The 20011-nt window shown below is 40.1% G+C and overlaps 1 protein-coding gene across 2 annotated transcripts in view; it reads left to right on the top strand.

Annotated features, from left to right (window-relative positions):
* The window catches only part of CHID1 (chitinase domain containing 1), an 803559-nt gene that overhangs the window by 775793 nt on the left and 7755 nt on the right, over positions 1-20011 (top strand). For both annotated transcript variants that reach the window (XM_089653571.1, XM_089653572.1), the window contains exons 11-12: positions 9524-9604; positions 15359-15401. In XM_089653571.1, coding sequence (XP_089509697.1) covers positions 9524-9604; positions 15359-15401 — 124 coding nt within the window. The remainder of the gene's footprint in view (positions 1-9523; positions 9605-15358; positions 15402-20011) is intronic.

Below are 20011 nucleotides of genomic sequence, written 5' to 3'. Positions count from 1 at the left end.
GCCCCTCATCTTATTCCCCCCCCCAGTGTATGTGGCCTGTACATTACCCATCAATCTCCTCTCTCTGTGTATGTATAACATGTACATTAATGATGCACTTCATTCCCTGCATCATTACCTCACTCATATACAGTAGTAAAAGAAAACTGTACCATCGAAAGAAGGCTCTACTGGGTCTCAAAAAGTTAGACAGAACAATTGCATGCCAAAGTAATTGTCAGTCAAACTAAAGAATGGCTTGGTAATGTAGGCGGTACTCAAGTGGGTAAAAACCAGTAACCTTGCGCAATTATGATGGGCTTTGAATAAATGTCAGTTGTATGGCTCAGACACATGTATTAAACTGTAACTAAAGGCAAAACATTTTTTTGGGCTTTGGATAGTGTAGAGAGATTAAAACGCATGCCAGTATTTATTGTTTTTTGAACCCACATTAGAGTCTCACCCTCTTCCTTTGTATTGTTTACCGTTATCATCAAAAGTTAAAGTAAAAGAAAATTCCAAATTTTGGTCTGACACTAGAAGAGTAATAGAGGAGAAATCTTCTATTGGGGTCATTAGTTCTGATGACACCCAGGGATTTCCTGAGGAACCCAAAAGGCTCCCAAGAATGCCATGGCACCCTGGTTAAAAAAGGCTTCTATAAATCAGTGAGGCTCTACGACAAATACAGTGCTTTCAACACAGAAAGTTTAGGAGATAGGAGAATGCAAAGTGATGACCTCATCAGTGTACTACTGTTCCTTCACTAGTCAGTCACAGACTGGGGCAGGTCCTTGACCTGTGAAGGTGAGTGTCTTTCTCTCTCTCTCGCTGGGGGGTGGGATGAAGGTTGGGGTGGCTGGTGTATGGAGGATAGTGGTAGTGGAAGGCTCTCTTGGGTCGGGGGGGGGGGTGTTGGTTGGTGTCCAGGCTCTCTCTGTGGGGGGCGTCAGATTTTTATGTTGCCTAGGGCAGCACAAAACCTAAATACAGCACTGACAAGGAGGCTCAGGCAGAAGAGTCGGCATTCTCAGATATGCAGCTTCCTGTAAGGTGAGAAATTTGCATTCACCCACAATTTACACAATAGGCTTTCCTAAACATTCTGGAGTGACACATCTTTCTATATATGGCATGTGAAAGAGTTGAGGTCAGGACACAGTATTCTGAATAACAGCACTCCTATTTTAATTAAATCCATTCCTGTGTGGTCAAATATAAATCTGATTTTTTTTTTAGGGGGAAAATGTAGGCCCACAAATAAATCAATTTCACTACATGCATTTGTATTGTGAGATATTGCATTAGGAGACCTGAGATTTACAATGGCATTTGGAAATGTTCAATTACCTCTGCAAAGAGTATTTGAGAGGCTTTTCTAAGTGAAAAGAGAAATCAAATATTTCCTGAGGGAAAGGTTAGATAACACAAAAAATCTAAAGAAAAATCTAAGAAATGGCTCTTTTACTACTTGTATAAGTCAAGTCCTCATTTGCAGCTTCCCGCACATCTTACAACCTGCAATTTATGTCTTCTGGGAGTTATTTGTGCCATGCATTTCAACAGTGACAGACTCAACATAAGAGATCAGGAATGACAGACCCCAGACTTTCTACAAGTTGCTAAATTACACGCACATCACACATAACCATATTGTAAAAATCAACCATTAATTAGAGTTAACCATTAGTATCAAGCTTGCAATTCTGAGGTTCAGAGACCAAAGAACCAAGAAAATAACAGTTGTTTGTAATTTGATTATGAAAAAATAACCATCATTTATCAGAGAGTAAGCTTCTAAAACATTCAGATAACGTATCATTTAGGGCCCATTCACACCACTCAGATCCATTGCAGGTCGTTAGACTCACATACATTACATTGCATGTTAACGTGTGTTGTATTAATGAAGCCCATTTCACGCAAACGCACAACAATTTTACAAAAATCACCACAAACACTGTAGTGTGTTTCCACACATTGCAGTACTTTAGAATGGTGCATTTGGGTACTATACAGAATAAATGACATCACATGCACAATCCACATTGCCTTGCTTTGTATTGCATGTGCATGGCATGAATTGGCTCTTAAAGTGGTTGTAAACCCTTACATATACCCAGTGAAATGACTGGCCTCAGGTGATACACAAAGATGAAACATAAGTTGTATCTGTTCAGCAGCACGCTAGTCCCTCCATACATATATATATATTACAGCGGGTAAAGTAAGTATTCAACATGCCACCATTTTTCTCAGTAAATATGCTACTATTGACATGACATTTTCACCACATGTTGGTAACAACCCACATAATCCATCCATACAAAAGAAAAAACAAAACAAGTAGGTTTAGAAATTAAGTTATGTGTAATAAAATGGAATGACACAGGGAAAAAGTATTGAACATGCTAACTGAAATTTATTTAATACTTCATACAAAATCCTTTTGATGGTAATGACAGCTTCAAGATGCCTCCTGTATGGAGAAACTAGTTGCATGCATTATTAAGGTGTGATTTTGACCCATTCAATCACACAAACAGTCTTCAAATCTTGAAGGTTCCATGTGCCTCTTCTTTGAACTCTGATCTTTAGTTCTTTTCATAGATTTTGTATTGGATTCAAGTCAGGTGATTGGCTGGGCCATTCTAGCAACTTTATTTTCTTTCTTTAAAACCAATTGTGAGTTTCCTTGGCTTTGTGTTTGGGATCATTGTCTAGCTGAAATGTCCAGAGTTGTTTCATCTTCATCATCCTGGTAGATGGCAACAGATTTTTTATCAAGAATGTCTTGGTACATTTTTCTGTTCACTCTTCCTTCAATAACGTAAAGTGTGCCAGTACCATAAGCTGAAAAATAGCCCCACACAATGATGTTCCCACCTCCAAACTTCACTGTTGGTATGGTGTTTTTGGGGTGATGTGCAGTGCCATTTGACTTCCAAACATGGTGTGTATTATTTCACCCAAAGAGTAACATTTTGGTCTCATCTGACCAGACTATATTCTCCAAGTATGTCACAGGCTTGTCTAAATGTTTACTTTAAACTTTAAATGAGCTTTAACATGCTTTTTCTTCAACAATCGAGTCTTTTGTGGTGAGCATGCATACAGGCCATGGCGGCTGAGTGTATTACTTATTGTTTTCTTTGAAACAATTGTACCTGCTAAATCCAGGTCTTTCTGAAGCTCTCTACAAGTCGTCCTTGGCTGTTGGACAACTCTTCTGATAATTCTTTTCACTCTTCAGAGTGAAATCTTGCGAGAAGCAACTGGTTGTGGCCGGTATATGGTGAAATTATGTTCTTTCCACTTCTGGATTATGGTCACAAAAGTGTTCACTGGAACATTCAGAGGTTTAGAAATCCTTCTCTAACGAATGCCATCAGTATGTTTTACAACAATAGGATTGCAAAGGTCTTGAGTGAGCTCTTTGCTTTTATCCATCATGAGATGTTTCTTATGTGATACCTTGGTAATGGGACACCTTTTTTGTAGGCCATCAGTTGAGACTGAACCAGCTGATATTGATTTGCACTGACAAGGGGCAGGATTGCTTTATAAATAATAAATAATTGCTGATAGATCTCAGCTGGTGCTTTGGCTTTCCATGTCTTTTTGCACCTCCCTTTCTTCATGTGTTCAATACTTTTCCCTGTGTCATTCCATTTTATTACACATAACTTAATTTCTGAACTTATTTGTTTTGGTTTCTTTTTATGTATGTATGTATGTTACCGACATGTGGTGAAAATGTCATTGTCAATAGCACCTTTAGAAATATATTTACTGAGAAAATGGTGAATTGTTCAATACTTATTTTACCTGCTGTGTGTATGTGTATACATATATATACAGTGGGGAAAATAATTATTTGATCCCCTGCAGATTTTGTAAGTTTGCCCACTTACAAAGAAATGAAGGGTCTATATATTTTATCATAGGTGTATTTTAAATAGAGATAGAGACAGAATATCAACCAAAAACCAGGAAAAATACATTATACAAATGTTATAAATTGAGTTGTAGTTCAGTGAATAAAATAAGTATTTGATCCCCTACCATCTAACAATATTTCTGGCTCCCACAGACTCATGTGCTCATGTGGTACACACATTAGTCCTGTCAATTTAAAAAGGTGCTCCTAACGACAACTCGTTATATGTATGAAAAACACCTGTCCTCAGAATCTCTTTCTTCCATTCAAACCTCACCACCATAGGTAAGAGTTGTCAAAGGATGTCAGGAACAAGATTGTAGACCTGAACAAGACTGGGATGGGCTACAAGACCATCAGCAAGAAGCTTGGTGAGAAGGTGACAACGGTTGGAGTGATTAATCACAAATGGAAGAAATACAAAATAACCATCAATTGCCCTCTGTCTGGAGCTCTATGCAAAATTTTGCCTCATGGGGTAAGAATGATGATGAGAAAAGTGAGGGATAAGACCAGAACTACATGGGAGAATCTTGTGAATGATCTTAAGGCAGTTGGGATTAGTAACACAATACGCTGCCATGGATTGAAATCTTGCAGCACCCACAAGATCCCCCTCCTCAAGAAGACACATGTACAGGCCCATCTGAAGTTTGCCAGTGAACATCTAAATGGTTCAGAGAAGGCTTGAGAGAAAGTGCTGTGATCAGATGATGCCAAAATTTAGCTCTGTGGCATTAACTTGACTCATGTTTGGAAGAAGAAAAGGCTGACTTTGACCCTAAGAGCACCATCTCTACAGTCAAGCACATTATGCTTTCTGGTGGTTTCTCTGCTGAAGGTATAAGCAGACTTTGCAGCACTGAGGGGCCAATGGTTGGGGGGCATGTATTGTAAAATCTTGGATGAGAACCTTCTTCCCTCAGCCAGAACACTGGAGATTGGTCGTGGATGGGTCTTCCAGCATGACAATGACCCAAAACACACCACCAAGGTAACAAAGGAGTGGCTCAAAAAGAAATACATTAAGGTCATGGAGTGGCTTAGCCAGTCCCCAGACCTTAATCCTATAGAAAATTTATGGAGGGAATTGAAACTTTGCTTTGCCAAGCGACAGCCAAGAAACCTTAAGGATTTAGAGAAGATCTGTAAAGAAGAGTGGACCAAAATCCATCCTGAGATGTGTGCAAACCTGGTAATCAACTACAAACTTACAAAATCTGCAGGGGGATCAAATAATTATTTTCCCCATTGTGTGTGTGTGTATATATATATATATATATATATATATATATATATATATATATACACCCTGTTCCAAATTATTATGCAAATGATATTTTTCTCATTAACCTAAATAATTGATGTAAATAACAGTCAGCATAATTCTCATGTTATCAACTATTAAGAGTACAATTCAAATTTTATTGAACAAACCTCCTAATGATAACATTATTTTTTTTAAACATAAAAAACTTACAATGCACTGTTCCAAATTATTACGCACAGTAAGTTTCAAAACACTTTATAGGTTGTAAAGAACTGAAAATTGTCATTTGTTGTATTTGCAGCATATTTACTGAAATCAAAAGCTATTTCAATCAAACTTTTAACAACATTTTAACTTTTTTAGCATTTTAACAGGTCACGTTACATTGTAACATAGGGCCCCTTATTTGATAGCAGCTTCACAAGTCTTGCATCCATTGAACTTGTGAGTTTTTGGACAGTTTCTGCTTGAATTTGTTTGCAAGATGTCAAAAATAGCCTCCCAGAGCTGCTGTTTGGATGTAAACTGCCTCCCACCCTCATAGATCTTTTGCTTGAGGATGCTCCAAAGGTTCTCAATAGGATTGAGGTCAGGGGAGGATGGAGGTCACACCATGACTTTCTCTCCTTTTATCCCCATAGCAGCCATTGATGCAGAGGTATTCTTTGCAGCATGAGATGGTGCATTGTCATGCATGAAGATGATTTTATTACGGAAAGCATAGTTCTTCCTTCTGTACCAGAGAAGAAAGTGGTCAGTCATAAACTCCACATACTTTGCAGAGGTCATCTTTACACCTTCGGGGACCCTAAAGGGGCCAACCAGCTCTGTTCCCATGATTCCAGCCCAAAACATGACTCCACCACCATCTTACTGACGTTGCAGCCTTGTTGGAACAGGGTGGCCGTCCACCAACCATCAACCATCCACTACTCCATCCATCTGGACCATCCAGGGTTGCACGGCACTCATCAGTGAACAGGACTGTTTGAAAATTAGTCATCATGTATTTTTCTGCCCAATGCAGTCGATTCTGCTTGTGAGCATTGGTTAGTGGTGGCCGAATAGAAGGTTTATGCACAGTTGCAAGACTCTGGAGAACTCTACACCTTGATGTCCGTGGGACTCCAGAGGCACCAGCAGCTTCAAATATCTGTTTTCTGCTATGTAATGGTATTTTAGCAGCTGCTCTCTTGATCCGATGCATGGATCTGGCAGAAATCTTCCTCAATGTGCCTTTATCTGCACAAACCCGTCTGTGCTCTGAATAAGCCACAAATCTCTTAATAGTGCGATGATCACGCTTAGGTTTTTGTCAAATATCTAATGTTTTCATAGCTTGTCCAAGGCATTGAACTATTTCACTCTTTTCGGCAGCAGAGAGATCCTTTTTCTTCCCCATATTGCTTGAAAATAGTGCTCTGCTTAATTATGTGGAACACCGTCCTTCAGTAGTTTTTCCTTAAATTGGGCTCACCTGCCAATCTAATTATCACAGGTGTCCGAGATTGTTTTCAGTGATCAAAAGAGCCCTGACACACAATGCCATCCATGAATTAAACTGAAAAACAATATATATATATATATATATATTTTTTTTTTTTTTGCTTTTTAATATTTATTTAATTTTGTATATTTTATTTTTTCTATCATGCTTTTTTGAATTTTATGTAAACTGTATATTTTTGTGTCTTCATGGCTGGAGTGCTGGGTCATATAAATAAATGATCCACTTCACAGTTGGAGTGCTGACAGTATCATTTGAAGGTTTATGCCAAACAGTCAAACTGTTTGGCATAAACCTTCAAATGATACTGTCAGCAAGTATGATAGCACAACCCAACAAAAAAAAAAACTTTTTTCTTGGTGCCTTGCCTTTTTAGACTTGTTTTTGGGGTTATTTGGGGCACTGATTCAGGAAATTGCATTGGCTAGACTGCATCAGCCCTGGTTTCTTAGATATGGTAGAATTTATATATATTTTTGTCAGTTTTTGAAAAGATCTTGCTGATCAACTTGTTCATTAACCACTTGCCTACCAGGCACTTATACCCCCTTCCTGCCCAGGCCAATTTTCAGCTTTCAGTGCTGTTGCATTTTGAATGACAATTGTGCGGTCATGCAACACTGTACACATATGAAATTTTAATCTTTTTTTTCCACATAAATAGAGCATTCTTTTGGTGGTATTTAATCGCTGCTGGGTGTGTTTATTTTTTGCTCTATAAACAAAAAAGAGCAAAACATTTGAAAGAAAAAAGTTTTGCTTTGTTTCTATTATAAAATTTTGCAAACAGGTAATTTTTCTCTTTCACTGATGTGCATTTATGAGGCTGCACTGATAGGCAGCACTGATGGGCGCTGATAGGCAGCACTGATGAGTGCTGATTGGCGGCACGTATAGGCGGCACTGATGAGGTGGCACTGATATGCAACAATGATGGGCACTGATAGGCGGCACTGATGGGCACTGATGGGTGGCACTGACTGATGGCACTGATGGGTGGCAATGCTGGACACTGATGGGTGGCACTGGTGGGTGGCACTTCTGGGCACTGGTGGGTGGCACTGCTGGGCACAGGTGGGTGGCACTACTAGGCACTGATGGGCACAGGTGGGTGGCACTACTAGGCACTGATGGGTACAGGTGGGCGGCACTGCTGGGCACTGGTGGGTGGCACTGCTGGGCACTGGTGGGTGGCACTGCTGGGCACTGTTCATCAGTGCCCTGATGATTGGTGCCGAACCATCCTCTGACAATTGCCAGTTATTGGCAGTACTTTCCTCATGCTGTGACCGTGTGAGTAAAATGCAGCCGATAACCGGCAACTGCATTTACCGGTGATCTGCTGTGTCATTGGACACAGCTGATCACGTGGTAAAAGGACGCTGTGATTGGCCTTTTACCACATTATGTGATCAGTTGTGTCCGTAGGACACAGTGATCACGGAGATCACCGGGTGCGCTCCCCCAGGGGCATGCGGGAGGGCGTGTTCTGGGAGGATGTCATATAACACCCTCCCAGGACTGGACAACCACGCTATAGCCATCACTCAGCTATAGCGTGGTTGGCAAGTGGTTAATACTTAGTTTGTGTTTTTGCCTACAAGATAGCAGATATAGTGAGAATGTTTAAATACTTCCAATTGCAATTTTACATCTGAAACATTGGATTCCAGAGTGTAAGTTATTAACTGTATTATAGTTATGATCATATAGGAGGTGTGTGTATATTATCATTTATATTGTTTCATTTTTGCAGAGTGAGCACTGTATAGGTTATGGCTACTTTTTTGTGTTTCTTTCATGCTACAAGATTAAATAAAACACTACATTAAAATGTCCTGATTTTTGACAGTTGACCAGAAGGAAGAGTGGCATATGGCATATATACTGTATCTCAAAAACTAGAGCTGATAGGGAAAAAACTGGTGCACTTTAGGAACAGGTCTAACATTTAAGGCACCAAAATGTGTGTTGGCCTGTGTAGTTTATTGGCAGGATTTTTACCATTCAGTCAAGAAACTGCACATGTAATTTCAGTTGAGATTTCTTGCGCTACAATTAGACTTCAAACAAAACTGATTTTATTAAATAATGTTTCAGCAATAACATATCCCTTCCTGCTGCATGTAATTTACTATGGATACAGTCAAAGAAACAGTGCACACAGCTCCTCGAGTCATAGCTTTCTAGATCTTATGAGCGGAGATTGTTCTTGTGTGTTACCTATTTTGAGACCTTGTATAATGCACAGTGCAGTCTCCGCAGTATTCTTTATACTGTACATCTGATGAGCATGAATAGTAATACAATCAAATGAAATGATAACATAAGTAATGGTCCCAGTGGTCGGAAGACAAATGTCTGTTGTCTGCATAATGACATATTGTTTCAAAAAGGATGTGGATGCTCTTGCCACCTACGCGTCAGGATGAAGCAAAAGCGAAAACTATCTAATATGGCTTCAAGCTGTATGTCTGACAATGCAATCATAGAAACATGAATTGAATTTCAAGTAAAGTTGTAAATAAAGCTTTCTTTTGTTGAATAAAGGCATAGTTTAATAAAATGGTGCACATTATCAGCTCACATGAATTCTTAGATTAATATTTAACTGTTGCAATCTTTGTGTCAGAGGATGACATTTCCTGTAAAGATTAATGGCATTCTCTCTGGTTTCACTTTGTAATTTCCACTGAAGTTTGTAGCAGGGAGCTTTACAAAAGACAGCTTCTGGCTATTGAGCAGAGACATGCAGCATACACTGTAACATATATCATGCTCTTGCTGTGTTTTAATGTAACCATAAGTTTGGTTTGATCTCCAGGTACATAGAGATATTGAAGGAACATAAGCCAAAGCTACTGTGGGACCAGCATATCGCTGAGCATTATCTGGAATATAAAAAGTGAGTACACCACCAGGCTGTTTGTACTTGTCAACATTCCAAGTCACAGGATAAATCTGACATTTTCATGAGCCATTGTGATCATATTCCAGTCTATGGCCTATTCATTCTAATTTGTCACACACACACAGAGGCAGATAACATTTGGAACCTGAGATTGTTTTGGGAATTGTGGGAAGGTTGCAATGGTATGCATTCAGCCAGAAGCAGACTTGTTATTATCGGCTCTTCATGTGAAGCAAGATATAGAATTTTAGACTTATTGCCAACAGAAAGTAGTGCTTCTGATATTCTACAGAGCTAACTTTAGTTTACTGATATATTTTGTAGGAAGTATTATTATATTTGGTTGATGGTGGCAAAAATGACAATGTATATCTAATATGGTGGTCATACACATGGAAATTTTTAGGCAACTTCAAGTAGCTTTTAGTTGCAAAAACAATGAAAAGTTCAAGGCAACATACAACCAACAGTTTCTATCAACACCACGATACACTTGAAACTGCAGATTACAGGTTGACTTGATCTGTTCAGTTGTTTCAGGAAACTAAAGTTGGTTAAAAGTGTTTGAAATCGCCATGTGTACTCTGCAATTTTTGTTCCTTCAATCACCTTTCAAAAACAAACCTTACCAAGTTTCAGAAATCCAAATGATAGATGTTGACCTGAAAAAACAAAAAAATGCATTTTCATTTCTGTCCTATTTGGTTGCTTAAAGATCAGAAGAAATTGTAGTTGTAAGCTGATAAAAAGCCACCAAATAGTCCCAAAATTACCTAGAATTAGACAGTCAGTGGATCATCTAGTGTAACTGTAACATTGCCTGCCTACCCAAGGCTTTTTTTTTCATCCTAGTAATGATGGGTTACCCTCAGTCCTCTACTATCTGAAAACTTGGTGTTCAAGGACCACCAAATCCTGCTTTTCTGAAGGTTAGGGATTCTAAACGTTTCCAATCAGAGTTTCGTATAGTAGAAATGGAAACCTTTGCATTAAGCAAACCGTGTGACCATAATCATTCTGATATACAGTTGTGCTCAAAAGTTTGCATACCCTGGCAGAAATCATGACATTTTAGCATGGATATTGAAAATATGACTGATCACGCCAAAAAATGTCTTTTATTTAAGGATGATGATCATATGAAGCCATTTATTATCACATAGTTGTTTCACTCCTTTTTAAATCATAATGAGAACAGAAATCACCCAAATGGTTCTGATCAAAAGATTATATACCCTGGCTTGTTTGGCCTTGGTACAGTCACACAAGGTGACAACACAGGTTAAAATGGAAATTAAATGTTCATTTCCAACAACTATGGCTTTTTAAATTGCAATTAGTGTCTGTGTATAACTAGTCAATGAGTTTGTTAGCTCTCACATGAATGCACTGAGCAGGCTAGATACTGAACCATGGGGGACTGAAAAGATCTGTCAAAAGACCTGCATAACAAGGTAATGGAAATTTATAAAGATACAAAAGTATATAAAAAAGATATCCAAAGCTTTGAGCATGCCAGTCAGTACTGTTCAATCACTTAGTAAGAAGTGGGAAAATTCAGGGTTCTCTTATACCAAGCCAAGGTCAGATAGACCAAGAAAGGTTGCAGCCAAAACTGCCAGAAGAATTGTTCGGGATACAAAGAAAGGAGAAATAGAGGCTGCTCTGGAAAAAGATGATGTCGTTGTTTTAAGGAGCACAATACAATAATACTTGAACAAAGATGAGCTGCATAGTTGAGTCACCAGATAGAAACCTTTACTGCACCAATGCCACAAAAAAACCTGGTTACGATATGACTGACAACTTAACACACCTTTGGGCTTTTTTGTGGCACTGACGCAGTAAAGGCTTCTTTCTAGAAACTTGACTATGCATCTCATTTTTGTTCAAGTATCATATTGTGCTCCTTGAAACAACCACACTCTCTTTTTTCCAGAGCAGTCTGTATTTCTCCAAAGGTTACCTGTAGGTTTTTCTTTGTATCCCAAACAATTCTTCTGGCAGTTGTGGCTGCAATCTTTCTTTTTGTTTTACCTGACCTTGGCTTGGTGTCAAGAGATACCCAGACCCAGTAGATGAAAAGGGGGCGGAGTTGGACTTCTTTCCCAACAAAGAACCTTCCAGATTCTTCCTACACCTCCCTCTCTGTCCCTCTGCTCTTTTAAAATGCACTGTGTTAGTCTTTTTTCTCCTGTTTGTCTGAAGATTGCAGTCATTTACTGGCCTCCTGGCCCAGTGCCACGCTTCCTTGATTACTTCTTTGCATAGCTACCCCACTTTCTCTCCTCTAGGATACCTGACATCATCCTTAGTGACTTTAACATTCCAGACAATGTTAACACCTCAGCCGCTTCTCAACTACTCAACCTAACTTCCACTTTTAACCTAACAAAATGGATACAAACCACTGCTCACTCCAATGGCAATACCCTAGACCTTGTATTCTCCCACCTCTGCATTCCCTGTAACCTCTCTAACACCCCTTTTCCTCTCTCTGATCACAACTTTATCAGTTTCACACTGTCCCTGTCTCTCATACCTCCCATGCCTTCAACCAGCAAACAGTTATCCATAGAAACCTCCGCCACCTCAGCCCTTCCCTTCTTCACTCTGCTACTACATGCCTTTACAATAAAATTGCTTGCCCAGAACTGGCCACATCTATCTAAAACAACTTACTGTCATCCTCCCTGGACACTCTTGCTCCTCTCTCTATGCGCAGAACCAGGCCTCGCCTACTACAGCCCTGGCAAACAGATGACACCAGCAGTCTCAAGAGATGCAGCCGTGTTCTTGAGTGAGCATGGCGTAAAACTAAATCCCTGCAAGACTTCACCCTTTACAAATCTGCCCTTCTCAAATACAATTCCAGGCCTCTACGCTGCTAACCAAACCTACTACACCACTCTCATCAACATCCTCTCATTCAGTCCTCATCAACTCTTTTCTACCCTTAATTCCTTACTTCACCCCCCACTGCCTCCACCCACCAACTTACTTCCCAGGAGATTCCCAGTAATTTCAAGAACAAGATCGAAACAGTTCGTGATGAGATCTCCAGTGTCAAGCTTATTCCACCAACCAACTTACCAGGTCCAATACCACACTCAATACTCTCTTCCTTTGACCCTGTTACCACTGAGGAAGTTGTCATACTCCTTTCAGAGACCCTTCTCACCACCTGTGCCCTGTACCCTCTCACTCTCCACCGGCAACTTTCCCTCTCAGCTCAAACATGCACTATTACCCCCAACCGTCGCTGGACACCACCTGTTTGAATAACTTAAGACCCATCTCCCTGTTCCCGTTTGCCTCCAAGCTTCTTGAGTGCCTTGTCCACAACTGTATGAGTTGCTACCTCACTGACAATAACCTCCTTGATCCCCTGCAGTCTGGCTTCCACCCACAACATTCCACTGAAACGTCCCTACTAAAACTCACTAAAGACCTACTAACTGCTAAAACCAATGACCATTACTCCATACTCATACTCTTAGACCTTTACGCTGCCGTTGACACAGTCGACCACCCACTTCTCCTCAGTAAACTCCACTCTGTTGGCCTCTGTGACTCTGCTGTTTCCTGGTTCTCCTCTTACCTATCTCAGCACACTTTCAGCGTCACATACAACTCCTCCGCTCCTCTTTCTTTTTCTGTTGGGTTACCCCGGGGCCCCATCCTTGGGCCCCTCCTATTATTTCTCTACACCTCCTCCCTAAGCCAGTTGATAACCTCCCATAGCTTCCAATACCACCTCTACACTGACAACACCCAGATCTATTGCTCTACTCCCCAGCTCACCCCTTCAATCTCACGTATCACAAATCTATTGAGCTACATATCAGTATGGATGTCACACCACTTCCTCAAACTCATACTTTCTAAAACTGAGATTGTAATATTTCCTCCTCCCTGATCCCCAACTCATGACTTTACCATTAAGGTCAACAGCACAACCATTGGTCCCTCCCTACATGCCAGAGTGCTAGGTGTAATCCTAGACTCTGACCTCTCCTTTGTGTCTCACATCCAATCACTGGCTAAATCCTGCCGCCTCAACCTTTGTAACATTTCCAGAATTTACCCCTTCCTGTCTAATGACACTACAAAACAACTTATCCATGCCTTGGTTATATCCCGCCTTGATTATTGCAACTCCCACCTCCCTGGCCTACCTTTACACAGGCTCCCCTTCTAATATGAATGCTGCTGCTAGACTTATACACTTTACCAACCAATCACTGACTGCTGCCCCTCTCTATCAATCCCTTCACTGGCTTTCACTAGCCCAACATATAAAATTCAAAATACTAACCACAATGTACAAAGCCATCCAGAACACTATCCCCAGCTACATCACTAACCTCATTTGCAAATATCATCCAAATTATCCGCTCTTCCTCTCTAGCTCCCTTGTCACTTCCTTCCATGCTCACCTCCAGGACTTATCCAGAATCTCTCCCATCCTCCCTACCCCAGTATGTCTGGTCAGCCCCCACCCTGTCCGCCTTTAGACGATCTTTCAAAACTCACTTATTCAGGGAAGCCTACCCCACCTCCACCTAAGAACACCTCCATCAGATCATCCCCTGCAGCTAACCCCTTTTGTACCACTTTCCCCTTCCTTTAGATTGTAAGCTTCATGAGCAGGGCCCTCCTATTCCTTCTGTATTGAACTGTATTGTAACTGTACTGTTCCCTTTATATTGTAGAGCGCTGCACAAACTGTTGGCGCCATATAAATGCTGTTTAATAATGTTCCATTACCTTGTTATGCAGGTCTTTGACAGTTATTTTCTCCTCCCCATGGCTCAGTATCTAGCTTGCTCAGTGAATCCAGCTAACAAACTCATTGACTATTTCTACACAGACACTAATTGTGGGAAATTAACCTTTAGTTGTCACTCCAACCTGTGTGTGTCACCTTGTTTGTCGGTATCAAGGCCAAACATTCCAGGATATGTGAATTTTTGATCAGGGCCATTTGGGTGATTATGATTTAAAAAAGAGCCAAAAAACTATGTGATCATAAATGGCTTCATATGATCATTATTCTTAAAGTGCAAGTTCACCTTACAGAAAATCTGTAAGGTGACCTAACACTAGACCTCCTCCCCATCCCCCGGTCCCTCTGTACTGGTGTCTCATGATCTCCCACTGTCAGGCACCAGGATGCTGCTTCACTGGTCTGAGGATTTGAAATCCCCATGGCTTAATCTCCTATCTGTAACTCTCAGCATGTACGGACAAGAGGCATTCCAATAGGTCAGCACTGTCACATGGGTGGTGCTGACCAATTAGAATCTGTCTAGCCTGTATTGTCAGCGCTGCGAGGAGAAGAGAGAAAGCCAGGGGGATCACGGGACACCGGTACAGCTGGACAAGGCGGGGATCACGGGACACCGCTACAGCGGGACAAGGGGGATGGGGAGGGGGTCCAGTGTGAGGTCACCTTTATAGATTTGTAAAGGTCAACTTATACTTTAAATAAAAGATAGTTTTTTGGCATGATAAGTTATATTTTCAATATCAATGCCAAAATGTCAGGACTTCTGCCAGGGTATGCAAACTTTTGAGCACAACTTTATATTATTGTCATTCCTAAAGTCCTCAACCGGGGGATGTAAGCCTTGCTTGATAGGTCCGTAAAAGATTGTTATAAATTTGCTTTATGCCTTCCAGCTGGTTTACCATGGGGCTTGTATTTGTCAATGCTTTTCTTTATAAAAAATATTTATTTTACAGGAATAAAGGAGGGAAACATGCAGTGTTCTACCCAACTTTGAAGGTAAGATTTAATATACATTCAGGAAACTGACCACATATTGATGGAGGTTGCTTGGGCTCAACTATATGATTTCCTAGTTATTTAAGCCCTTTTGAAGATGATAGATTATGTACTTGACAGGTAGTCTAGAGATCTGTTTTAATATTACTGAAGGGATATCTATTTCATTCTCTTTACAGTATGGGCACATACACCTTAGGTAATGGGCTCATATGTCACCCAAGCAAAGCATACTTGAATTGTGAAAACAGGCTGCATCCTGAACTTTTGCATCAAAGCTCAGATTTAATATGCCACTTTGTACATGCAGTATACAGTACAGTATGTAACCACAGCATTATATAGGTAAAACTACCATTGTATATTTACCTTCTTCTTTTGTTAGATCTTGAAGGTTAATTATTATTTACACCTAGTAATAATACTGTCATCTGGCTATTGTCAGCCAATCACTGACATTAATCTACACATGGCACAGGTTTTAATAACCCAACCCTTTATTAAACATGTGAATGCATATGAGCAAACTTTTTTGCATGAAATCCTTTTGTTTGCAATGGAGATATTTTCTTTTTGCAATGGTTTTCCTCTTTTACAAGCAGGCTGATGGAAGTACAAAGAGAAGTAATAGCATGAAAAGTGGCAACTAGATTTCAGTTTACTGTATTCATATCAGCAAAAAGATAATTTATGATACTTTGTAAACTGATGTTTTCCTAATTAAATTGAACCCAATATTGTTAAGTAATCATTGAAATCTTGTTCACCTAGCTATGCCCATACTAAAGACTGTGACACCCACCTTTATTTCATGTTTCTTGGAAAAGAAAGCTGCACAGGTGGTGTTACTGAATATTTGTGTCATTTAACTGCAATATTTAAAGGATCATTCAACCCAAGAATGGTATTATACTTACAGTGATGCCTACAGCTCTGAGTAATAGTTTCCATAACCGTCTTGACCTTTGGCCAAACCTTGCTGAGTTGTCTGAAAATCAAAGTGTGGGTGGCTCTAAAAGCACCACCCTGTTCAACAAAAGTCGATTACAAAATTAAAGTCAGGTGAAAAATTATTAGTTGAAGAATATCCTATCTGTTGCAGTCACTGTTCAGCAAGGCCACTTCATTAAGGTAGCTGTGGCTGCTTAAATACAATAGCAGGCAGTGGAAATTCATGCACCCATCCTGTTAGCATGGATGGGGGGAATACCTTCAAAAATCAAGCTGTGCATGGTGACCTTAAGCCCCTGGATACTCCAACATTGTCATCTTCCTGATCTAGTTACCAATCCTGTTGCTATCCACCTGAGAGCTTTGGCTGTTCTTGTCCACTCCCTTTGTTGTCTTCTTGATAATGAAAATATATGAAAAAAATCCATCAAGTACAGTAGGACTAATAATGGTCACCACAGAAGTACAGATCCAGACACTCAAGAGTAGATGTGTTACAAATAAAGTTCTGTGGTTATAAGAAACTGTCAGGCTATTTAACTCTTGGATTTTCCCAAAACTGAAATATCAGTTTTGGGTGGACTGGCCCTTTAAATACTCCAAACAGGTTGTGTTTTAAGGATTTCTTTGAAATTAACTTACGATGGTGATTTTTCTTTTTGTTTAACTGGATTAATTAGGTTTATGGTTATTCGCACTAATGTTAATACTTAAAAATGATGCTATTTGAGGTATCTGAGGATCCGAGTTAAAGTGTTACTAAACCCACAACAGCAAAATCAGTCTGTATATGCAGTAAAGCATGCTTGTTATACTCCCTGTGGAACCTACGGGGTAATTCTTCTGCATTGTGTAAAAAGGCTGTTTGATGCCATCTTCTCTGATCCTCTTTTTCTGTTGTCCCCACTCCATCTGCTAATAGAAAAGAGCCTTGGGGGCAAGCTGCACCTGAGGTTTTTTCTTGGGAGAAGAAGGAGCATGTGATCAGCACAGGGCCAAACAGCACTGTCCAGACAGGGGTCAGGGGTCATGCAGCCTCATAGGACAGTCAGAGCAGAATGAAAACTCCTTCAAGATTAACCAGTGCTCTGCTGGACATTGATAGATGTCACAAGACTGCTATATACTACTGGTGAGAAAAGGTATTTAGCTGTTTATATTTATTAAAATAATTGCATCTCCATGTTCTGTGTACTGTGGGATACAGGATATAGTGAATGCAGGGTCCTGGGTTTAGTAACACTTTAAGAAACACTGCAATTGTGAATTAAAAAAATGAAACAGGCTCATAGTGTTGTGAAAAACTATGGTACTTATATAGAGTCTTTAGAATAAGGTGTTATGCTTTATATTTGTTTCCCAAAATGTATCCTTATTGTTATAGAAAAATATTTTGCTGAAAATAATTTTAACTTTGTACTCACTGTATTATCCTTTTCTCACAGCCCATTAAAGGACACAGTTTAATCATAGTTAGGCAAGCTGGAGTTATACTGCCACCTAAAAGAGAAATGGACACTAAGAACATAAAAAAAGTAGGCCAGCCTTACGGAGGCTATAACATCTCCCACTTCACACCTAATTCCTTGTAGTAAGCATTGGGAGAACTATAGCATAGGGGAAGAGCTGTGTCGCTCCATGGACTACAAAATAAGGATTTAGGAAAGGATTAGGCAACCTAGGGGCTTCCAAAAGCAGTCCAAACAGAGGGACAAGCACACCAAAACAAACACAGCTGAATCACACCTACAAAAGAAAACTGCCAAACGCAAGGGCACTAAACAGCCATTTGCAGAAAATGTTGACCAAAACTAGCATCTGCCATGGCAGACACATTGACCCAATAAATCGTATGCAACAACAGTTACAGATCTGAGGTACAAAGGCATAAAAGGCCCAAGAAGCATTCACTGCCCTAGTGGAGTGGGTTTTAACCACATGCCGCCCAGCCACTGTAGAAATACAGCGGCAGGGCGGCACACCTGGGCAAAACCACGTTTTAAAACGTGTGTTTTTAAATCAGGTAGGGGGCGCGCCACCGCCCTACCTGTCCCGCCAATCACAGCCACGGATGTCAGTCGCCGGGTCACAGCCGGTCGTTACCGGCTATGTCCCGGTGATCGGCGGCAATCGCTGACAGAGAGCACAGCTGCAGTAGCTGTGCTTTCTGTCAGTTCCCTGACAGCTCCTGACATGCTGATCGGGACAGAAGAGTTTCTCTCTCCCGATCAGCAGTGTTCCCTGCAGTACACACCCCCGCCCCCTAGTAAAACACTCCCCTCACACAGTTAACCTTTTCTCTGAATAATAAACTTAACCCCTTCCTTCCCTAGTGCCATTAGTACATTGTCAGTGTTTTGTTTTTTGCACTGATCACTGTATTGGTGTCACTGGGGATGTCAGTGACCCCAAGTCAGTACCCCCCAATGTCAGAATGTCCGCCGCTGTCCCGCCATAAGTCGCTGATCGCCGCTATAAGTCACTGATCGCTGCCATAAGTCGCTGATCGCCGCCATTATTAGTATAAAAAAAACTAAAAATCCCAGTATGTTTCCCGCCATTTGTAAACGCTATGACTTTCACCTAAACCAATTAATTTACACTTATTGGGTTTTTTTTTTTTTTTTAGCAAAGACATGTCGAAGAATGCATTTTGGCAGAAATTTATGACTAAATTTGATTTTTAAATTTTTTTTTACTGGACATGCATAGTGCAAAAAATAAAAAACCGCAAGGCGATCAAATACCACCGAAAGAAAGCTCAATTTGTGGAAAAAAAAGGATGTAAATTTCATTTATGTACCGTATTGCATGACCGCGCAATTGTCTGTTAAACTAGCGCAGCGCTGTATAGCAAAAAAATGGCGTAAATTGCAGTATCTATACCATAGTTTGTAGACACTATAACTTTCACACAAAGCAATCAATATACACTTATTGGGATTTTTTTTACCAAAAACATGTAGCAGAATACATTTTGGCCTAAATTTATAACTAACTTTGAGTTTACTAAATATTTTTTATAGCTGAAAGTAAAAAATATCGTTTTTCTTCAAATTTTTGGCCTTTTTTTGTTTATAGCGTGAAAAATAAAAAGTGCACAGGTGATCAAATACCACTGAAAGAAAGCTCTATTTGTGTGAAAAAAAGGACGTAAATTTCGTTTGGGTGCAGCATTGCATGATCGCGCAATTATCAGTTGAATTAGTGCAGCGCCAAGTAGCAAAAAGAGGCCTGGTCATTAAGGGGGGTAAATCCTCTGGAGGTCAAGTGGTTAAAGTAAAATAAATGCAGTGGCAAGAATATGTGATCATCTTGGAATTAATGGGTTTTCTGCAGTAATTTTCCATAAAATGTGATCTGATCCTCTTCTAAAACCAGCCATAGATGGTTAGAATCCCCGCTAGTTCAGCAGGGACCGACAGAGATTTGAACCATCTATAGGCAGGCTGATTATACCCAATTTGAGGGAACTCTGTGGGAGAGATTCCCCCATCAACACCTGTGGTTGCAAGGAAAGAAAATAACATCATCTATGGCCCTCTTTAGTCACAATAGACAAACACAATGTATTTAAAGCTAAGTTAACTTTTTTTTTTTAAATAAAATCCAACTCCTCTATGCACCATTATACCATTAATGTACCTCAATTGCAAAAA

The sequence above is a fragment of the Staurois parvus genome, unplaced genomic scaffold (assembly GCF_062004578.1).
Source record: "Staurois parvus isolate SC_StPar_1 unplaced genomic scaffold, SC_StPar_1.0 ptg000715l, whole genome shotgun sequence".
Taxonomy (NCBI): Eukaryota; Metazoa; Chordata; class Amphibia; order Anura; family Ranidae; genus Staurois; species Staurois parvus.
This window is presented reverse-complemented; position numbering and strand designations above follow the sequence as displayed.